The 8,752-nt window shown below is 47.7% G+C and overlaps 1 protein-coding gene across 8 annotated transcripts in view; it reads left to right on the plus strand.

Annotated features, from left to right (window-relative positions):
* lap (phosphatidylinositol-binding clathrin assembly protein lap) overlaps positions 1 to 8,552 on the plus strand; it is a 39,198-nt gene extending 30,646 nt beyond the window's left edge. For 7 of the 8 annotated variants that reach the window (XM_084599724.1, XM_084599819.1, XM_084599872.1 and 4 more), the window contains 3 exons: positions 2,875 to 2,998; positions 7,769 to 7,965; positions 8,251 to 8,552. In XM_084599724.1, the coding sequence (XP_084455850.1) occupies positions 2,875 to 2,998; positions 7,769 to 7,957 (313 nt within the window). In that variant the 3' untranslated portion in view covers positions 7,958 to 7,965; positions 8,251 to 8,552. Of the gene's footprint in view, positions 1 to 2,874; positions 2,999 to 7,768; positions 7,966 to 8,082; positions 8,132 to 8,250 lie in introns of all 8 variants that reach the window. The other variant, XR_014706305.1, reaches the window with a different exon arrangement.
* Positions 8,553 to 8,752: the final 200 nt, after the last annotated feature.

The following is an 8,752-nucleotide window of genomic DNA, read 5'->3' on the forward strand; positions in this document are numbered from 1 at the left end:
CGGCTGGGACCGCACCGACAGTACTTATCCCTATTTCCAAATTAACAGGGTTGGAATTAACGAGTATTTAGTTGCGAGCTACGGAGGTTGCGCAGAAGAGAGAGCAGGCAGCCGGCGCCGCCGCCATGCACTGACTTGCCGCGGCTGCAGTCTCTTCCCTCCAACGCCGCCGGCTGCCGTGCCAGTCATGGCGCCATTTAAGTTTTACCCACTTTCCCATGGTTTTACCCGGTTCAGTCTTCTGTCCCCGTTTTGGATGTTCGCAACCTCTAATTATGCCTTCCGATCACGGAGGTGTTTCTTTACTTTTTTTTTTGGCCGCGTGATGTGCGCCAAGCCGCCCAGACACGGCGGCGCGTAGTTCGAATTATCCGTAGCGCAACCGACTCGCGTTCGAATTAACGGCTTTTTTATACGCAGATCTCTATGGAGCTTGGCCGGACCAAGTAGTGTAGTTCGAATTATCGAGGTTCGAATTAATGAGCTTTCACTGTATGTGCACGCCCAGTACATTTTTTGTTTTCATGGTAAATTCGATAATCCGGAATTTGGTTAACTTTGACATTTTTGCCGGTTCTTTGCGATCCGGATTAACGATGTATTACTACACTGTATACTTCTAGCATACCAAGCCTCAGTTACGGTTAGCTGCCAACGATTTAGAAATGTTTCTTTACACTACTAAAGGCTTAAGTGAATATAAATTCGCGGTTAATAGATATCCCACGTTATGTATGTTGTCAAAACAAGCGCATTGCAAAACTGTGCAGAAACCGGCAGATAGTTGCAGCAGAAACAGTAGACGACATACAGTCGAACCCGAGTATTGAACATGGATAATTCGAATTTTGGTTATATCGAACTCGTGTAATATTCCCTTGAAAATCCCATGTAAAAGTATATGAAAGCTGCGCCATACATCGAACTCAAATTGCGCAGGTCATTCGATGTCGAACTCCGCACTAGTACTGGAAGTTGCGCCTTCCTCTAAAATGATCTCATCACCCTCTGCCGTTTGCCGCGTGACATGTTCAAATCACGTGCGGAAGGAATGAGAGAAAAGAGTTCGGCGACGGCTGGTCTAGAGCAGTGTTGCACCCCTTCCCCAAAGGCACGTGCATCTGCGGTGACTGTTTGCCACGCGCCAGCACGTGACGTTTGCAAGCCATGTGCGTGAAGGAACAAGAGGGAACCGGATTGACAACAGCAGGTACGGAGCAGACACAGCCAATGCAGCCGTGGTGTTCAGGAGAGGGGAAACAATCCGATTGTGCAAGGGTGTGCCCAACCTTCTGCCGAGCTTACTCCCTTTCCTCACTATTCATGTACCAACAAGCCAGCTCGGCCTGTGGCAGACAGAACGTCAGATGCTTTCTCAAGTGTGTGTTGTCGTTGTGCTGCTGCAGACGTTGAGAAGCGGCAATTTTTTTTTGCTAGAGTTGTTTATTTTTGCATCTATGGAATCAATGAAAGCACACGGTCAGCTGCGATCATGATACCGGCTTTTAGCATTATTTGCTTCAAAGGGCATTTGCAGCAACCGCGCTTTCCAATAATTTTGTGGCAGTGGACTCCAGCCGCTCCAAGCGCGGCATGATAAATTGAACCAGGCTTGTGCAGTCGCCAAGTTCGCTCCCCGCCAATGCAGGAGCTATCAAAATTATAGTCAAAAGGTAAACACGTCGTGATGTTATTGCTGTGCTGCATCTCGGTGCGCTGCCAATAAATGTGGTGTGGATGCAACGGCCGAATCGGAGAGACGTGTCACTGGCTAACTTTTTTTTTTTGCTCATTCTCTGTGGAAAAAGTGGAGGGTGAGTTCATTATTTGAGTGGGTTGATTACGCGACAAATACCATATCATTTTTCACGATTGCAAGCGGTGTCTCAAGCAGATTTCTGTATATCGAATCTAACTACTTCGTGATCCCCTTCAAGTTCAATATATCCGGGTTCGACTGCACTTTCCCGACAGGTGGCTGTCGTTTAGTTTGCGTGGGACAGTGTTCTGATTTTAGCATGCACTAAGGGGTTGCGGGCTTGTATTGTTGTGTAATCTTGGCTTAACAGTAATTTTTATAATGGTATATTATTCCAGAGCATGATCCGGGATATTTCTGAAGGGACTATATTATGCTGCGCAGTGAGCTGATGCGTTTCATGAAGCTCTGTAGTTTTGGCCACAAAATTCTGTCGTACGGGAGTATAGGTGCATGCCACTTACATCAGTACCTTCCAACAACTTGGGCCCCAGGAAATTTTTTTTTTGAGCAAAGTATAGTTGTACATGTAATTGACCACTGACAGTTTGTTGGCAACCAGTGATGCTGTTCTTGGAAACATGTTCACACAATAATGAGCCCAGATAATGATATATGCAAGGAAAACATTGCTTTCTTGCGCATCAGTATACTACTACTAAGCTATGGTAGTGTAATCCTAATCTAAAATTTAAATGTACTATGCTATGAGACTATGGCTTAAGTTTAGTGAGAGCACAAAATCTCTCGAGTTGTGGGCCATCTTGGGCTGTAAGCGTTTGCGGTGCCACTACTGTTTGTCGAAAGCAGTTGCACAAAATGGTGAGAAATGCTTTGTGTAGACATCAGTGTGTGCCTCATGCTAGTATTACTGCATTGGGTAGTGACGCCAGACTCTCCCGGAACCTTGTGGTCATTATGTAATAAGGCCACCCCCATCTTTAACCAGGCTTCATGGTATGGTGTGGTAGTAGTGCACTAACAGCTTCTGTAATGCCCAAATGGAAACATCTTGGCAGAGATATATTCATAAACATGTCTCGACTTGTATTCCAGGTCGCTGCTGCTGTTGGCTACTGATTGGGGGGTAAATGTTCCAAGGTGTCTTGTTTCAGGACTTCGGGTGGAGGCCACCAGTGGGGGTCGCCCAAGCCAGCTGGCAAGACTGGTGGCACCAATTGGACCCCTGGAGGGGCATGGGCTGCTGGTGGCTCCCCACAGCACCTCTTCCAGCCACAGGTGAGGGTTTCATGGGGTTCACTTCGACATAGAAGAGATAATTATTCGCAGCGGGTAGTATTAGTTGTCAACAAAAATGTCAGCCTTTATTAGGACATCAGTGCCATTCCCCTGATACTGCTGCTGATTTTCTTGACAGCGGTAGCCGAGGGTCCAAAGAAAATTTCACAAGTTCTGACTTCAGGTCAGATAGCGAATGTCAAATATAAGCATTGAATTTTAGCTAGTTATCCAAGGAATGCATACTTTCAATTTCAGCTCACCCTTGAGCTGTTACACATGTTACACATGTTCACATTGCGTTGCCGCTGCTTTATTTTTGTTTGCTGGGTTTCAGTAACCTGTGCTACGATTTCTGCAACAAAGTTCAGCCACGTGAGGTGACACCTCAAAAACTCTGCAAGTACAAAGCTCTCTCAGCTTCATTGAGCTGAGTTTGAACATGTAGCTTTCAGAGCAAATTTTCAGTTTTGATTACAAACTAAATTACACTGTTCATGCACACACAGAGTGCTTTCCCTTCGTTGTCTTAGTGATAAATCTTCCTTGCATGCAGGATGATTCCTTGGTCCATGGGCTGGGCAGTTGTCCACAATGAAAACAATTTTCTGCCCCAATGCAGCAAACTTGTGTTCGAGGTGGCGCACATACTCCTCGAAAAGTGCTGCTGTCATCCAGGCGGTTGCTCTTTTAGAGTACATCGTCCTTGGAAGGGAGCCGGGCATTTTTGAAGCATTGAGGCTTCGCTGCTTTCCCAATGATTAGCATTGGGAGCTTATACAGTGAAACCTCGTTATAAAACGAACAGTTAAAAAATCAGAAAATAGTTCGCTCTATCCATAATTCGTAACATAAAATTTCGTAAAAAATCCATGCAAGAGCAGCAAACCTCAATCAGAGAAGGCACAGCAACTCGGAGGGTGCCTTCTTGGGTCACATCCATTTATTTACGCGCAAAGAACTGCGTTATCGCAACCTGCTTCTTTGTGTTGATCGCGTTCCATATCACGCCCTGTTCCACAGTTTGCAAACGCTCAACAAGGGCAAACCCACTGCTCTCAATAGCACTGTAGTGGCGGCGCAGTAAATCCAATGCAGTAAGTGCTTCTTGTGAAGTCTGAATGTTATCGTTTGCACGGTCAGCCTGAGCTTCGTCTGCGGGATGTTCAGAAACTTCCACAGCGATTTCGGCGTCCGTCAGTACAGCTATGGTTGCCGTCGCCGCCTACAAAGTCTTCTACAGTCATTGTTGCGGGCATGTCACCAACAAAACTCGTTCCAATCTCATCGAGCTCGCAGAGCTCTGCTTCTGCTTCGTCCCCATCGTCACTTGATGCACGAGCCTCTGCTGGAACAAAACCTGCGTGCCGAAAGCAGTTGGCAATCGTTTCGCCTTTCACGCTGTCCCATGCCGCTTTAATGCTCCCAACAAGTCTATGTTCAAGTCCTGCTTTATAAGAAGCTTCACGAGAAGAGTGTCAATCAGCCTCCTCTTGTAAACTGCCTTTATCTTGAACTTGGGCTTTAACGCCAGTGCTGCTCTTTTTTTCATGTTCACCGCCATCACAGCAATACGCACAACTGCGCACCACACTCGACACAACGACCGACGCAACCTCCGCCAAACGCTACGACGGTCGGCCACGCCGCTGCTAACACTAAAACCAAAAAAGCAAGTTTTTTGCTTCCTCCATGCAAAAAGGCAAAAAACATTCGATCGCGCCGTTGCCGTCGCTGCTGAAGCGGCGCTGTCAGCGATTGTGAGATGCGAATGATTTCTAATGGCCTCAGAGATCACCTCCGTGCGCACAAACAGGCACGCGGGGGTAATCTCGGAGGCGATAGATTTCTTTGGCTGTCAACTCCCAATGCCGTCGTGGCATCTGTGGCGCTGTCAGCGCCTGCGAGGTAATCCTGAACATTTGCTGCGCCGCATAACACGCATGTAGTGCAACGAAGCCTGCCTCCTGCTATTAAAGTGAGGTAGTGCTTGGCGTCGCGAAGTTCATAATATCCGTTTTATGCCAAACCGCGTTTGCTATGGGAAGTTAAAAATACATGTGTTTGAAAAAGATATTTCGGAAGAGTTCGCTATATTCAATAATTCGCTATATGCGTGTTCGTTATATCGAGGTTTGACTGTAATTGCTGGACATATTCACTCCGAACAGTGAGATTATCCTGTCCCTTTGGTCGTTTTTTTTCCACTGACAACCTCATCTTTTGGTGCAAAAGTCTTTGTTGGAAGCATTTTGTAGAACAATGCAGCTTTGTCTAAATTGTCGACATCATCCTCTGCATGCTCTTGAAGCAGTGGAGCCAGTGCATGTGCTTCCACTGCTCGACGTTTGTGTCAACGCTCCCACTTTCACCGCACACTGTCACGAATGTGAGGTTGTTGCAGTCGTTAAATCGACCCAACCAGCCGTTGCTGCACATTCCTCATGGCCCACTCGCAGGGCAAGCTCACTGGCTTTTTCGCATAGTAGTGTGCCATAGGTGCGCTGCATTTGCTTGCTGTAGCCATTTCAGTAGAGCGCCTTCATCGTCCGGATAGGTTGGAAAACGAATTCTTGTCCGCTTCGCTGAATGGGTCTTTCCATAAGCTTCGAGAACCTTCGCTTTGTTTTTCTAGTCGAAAGGGTTGATAGAGGAAGGTTTTTTTTCTGCCAGCTGCGTTCTGGACCTCGTCCATTTTTCTGCCTTTTCAATGAGGAACACCTTTTGGCACAGACTCGAGGCTTTATACAGTCGCCCAATTTTCCGGACCTGCCTGAAAATCCAGACCTTGCCATGGGACAGCCATGCACTCCATAGTCAATGTATAACACCGCCCGAAATTTCGGACGTTTGACTCGTTCAATTTTCCAGACTTTTTCTTTCGATTCGAGACTCAAGAGCTACCGAAAACGCGAACACTGGTGCCATTTTGCTTTTCTGGCTGCTGCCATTTTGGTTTTCTGCAACCTCGAACGCACGTGTCATATCGTCCGATCAGAACCTCGCATACCCGGTATAGCCTCGATAGCAGGCACTGCTTGCTGCAGCGTCCCGCCAGTGCCAGCTCTGCCGTGCTGCCAAGGTGCTGCCGCCGTGCCCAGTCGTCAGTCGCCGCGGTCGCCATTCAAGTGTTGTGTGTTGTGCTGTTTACATCGCCGCGTCAACTATCATACTCGGGCACCTCTATCGGTCACGCGTGCTTAGTCGCATGGTGTTATGCGTGGACAGCGACAAAACCTAGTGTTGACTTGTCTGCACTCAGCATGATTTCCGATGCATGGGAGGCTGTGACCGAGAAGACACTGCGGAATTGCTTCTGCCACGCTGGTTTCGCGATCAGAGATGAAGTGCTGTCATCATCCGATGATAGCGCCAGTGAATCCCATCAGCAGTCTTCGTCTGCTGTCCTCATCGAGCACTTGCGCGCTGCAGGAGCCGTTCTCATGGAAGTGACACTGGAGCAGTTTGCTAACGCTGACAGCGAGATCGAACTGCGCTGAACTTACTGACGACGAAATTGTTCGCCAGGTGCTTGAAAGTGATGACTCAGACAGTAAGGAGCTGTGCTGCTAACTAGCAGTGAACTAATCCGAGCTCTGATGGTGCTTTTGGCTGTGTACAGCAAAAACATCCTTGCAGACGTGCAAGCTGACTTACTTTTACGGCAACATAGCGCCCCGCAGAGGCATATTGAGCCCCTTTTTCAAGCCGCTCGCTAAATGAAGTGACATTTGTTGCGTGAATTCGTTTTTTCGGACTGCCTGATTTTCCGGACACTATCTCGGCCCTTTGAGGGTCCAAAAAAATCGGTCGGCGACTGTACTTCGTCATTTTCTTCTCAGAAACTCCGTGCACGTGGTCGGAAACAAAGAGCATAGATCATACACATCCACTCACGGCACAGAACAGGTTGAAATGCAGCAAAGACGATAAGACCAGACCGTGCAATCTCTGGGAACTGGTTCTAGCCTCAGAAACTTGTGCCGTATAGCACAGATCACTGACACCACAGTCAGAACCGACGAATTAACCGAGTTGAGGCACCCTAACTGTTCAATTTGTCCGGCAAAATTTTCATAAATGTCGGAACCGCTGAAAACCTTCGAATTATGCGGGATTTCGAATAAGCAGAGTTCGAATTAACAAGGTTTTGCTGTAGTACTGACATGTTTGCACTATGAATTCGTGTTGCCACATTGTGTGGAACAGAGCTCCTAAATCCTTAAAATAGCAAAGCTCCAACCATGCCAATGCATCAGTCAAAGCGGAGCCGGTGCAGCTGACCCCAAGTAATGGCCTTGTGTGCTTCCATCGAGCGGCCATGCCATGGCTTACAAACAGCACTACTGAAATGAGAAAAAATAGGTGCGCCAGACAGTTTTATATACATGGTGCTCATGTATATAAAAGAGCATTTAAATAGCTCTATTTTGATATGTTAAACCAGGGCTGTTTAAATATTGTGTTTATAAAAGGCTTTTCCAAGAGCCCTCAGGTAATACCCTTGTTTGGGAGAGTTGGTTTTTGTGTCCAGTATATGTAACCTTTCAAAGAGCCCCCAGAATCTCCATTTTTTTCACAGTCCCAAAAGAGCTGAGCCAAACTTTTGCTTCCACATTCCCTGCAACGTTTTGGTTAGCGCGCTTGTTCTCTTGTGGGCATTCTGTTTTTTGAAAACCTTGTTGTTTTGGTTCATTGGCACTGCATATGGCAAGTACTCGACCCAAGTGTGGCATGAAACTGAAGGGAGCATTTCGTGTACCTGTGCAGGCAATGGCAGCCCCTGGAGCACAGTGGGGGGGGTCACCCATGCCCTTTGGGACCCCGCCCCTGGTGCCCTTCCGGCCACCTGGAGCAGCACAGCCACCACTCATGGCAGGCAGCCTGTTTGGTGCCCCGGCACCTGCAGCAGCTAGCAGCCAGCCTGCCGCCGTAAACGATCCCTTCGGTGCCCTCTGAAGCTTCAGGTGGGCCCAAGCTTGTCAAATCTAGGGCACTAGCCACTGAGCTTACCAGAGAAGTTCACACTCAGGACATATTTCCACGCTTCTGTTCATTCAGTGTGTTTGAAATCTTTCACGCAGCGTCCAGTGGGTCCTTTTGCAGGGATCTTGCAGTAGCAAACTTTGCTAGGTTAGACATTCAGATGTTTCACATCGCTTTCCCACTGCGAAACACACTGACATCCACACATTGCACAAAATGTCCGCCTTTTCTCCAAATCAACACATGATGGCTGTTGTTGTGTGCAGGTGTGCAGAGGCCTGAGAGGAGCGACAGACGGCTAGTCCCCGCAGTATTCCCTCCCCCAGAGGTTATTTATGTGTGTGTGAGAGAGAGAGAGAGGAGGCTGCGGAGTGTTTGTGCATGCTGTACATTTTTTTGTTTTCCGCACATCCCCGTGCTGGCCAGAGATGACACATTCCACAAGTGTTGCTCTCCCTGGACTCGAGAAGCAGCCCAGCTTAGAACCCCTTCCAGCTGTTTAGCAAGCTAGGCCACACCCTGCTGTGATGTACTTTGTGGAGCATGCCAAAATAAATTTGTTGCCTTATTACAGCCTACTGCCTACTTATTGCGCTGCATGCTCGGGATGTTTGAGCCTTTGCGACGGGCACTATCTAATGGCTGTGTAGGAATCTAATCAACTTATCTGCTTTTGTTTGGGTTGCTTAGACAAGGTTCAGATACTGGTGTGGCCTACCTATGCACTTGCTAAATTTTTACCTTGTAGGAAACAAGCACTTAAGTTTC

The sequence above is a fragment of the Amblyomma maculatum genome, chromosome 1 (assembly GCF_055883805.1).
Source record: "Amblyomma maculatum isolate TAMU_Amacu chromosome 1, ASM5588380v1, whole genome shotgun sequence".
Lineage (NCBI taxonomy): Eukaryota > Metazoa > Arthropoda > Arachnida > Ixodida > Ixodidae > Amblyomma > Amblyomma maculatum.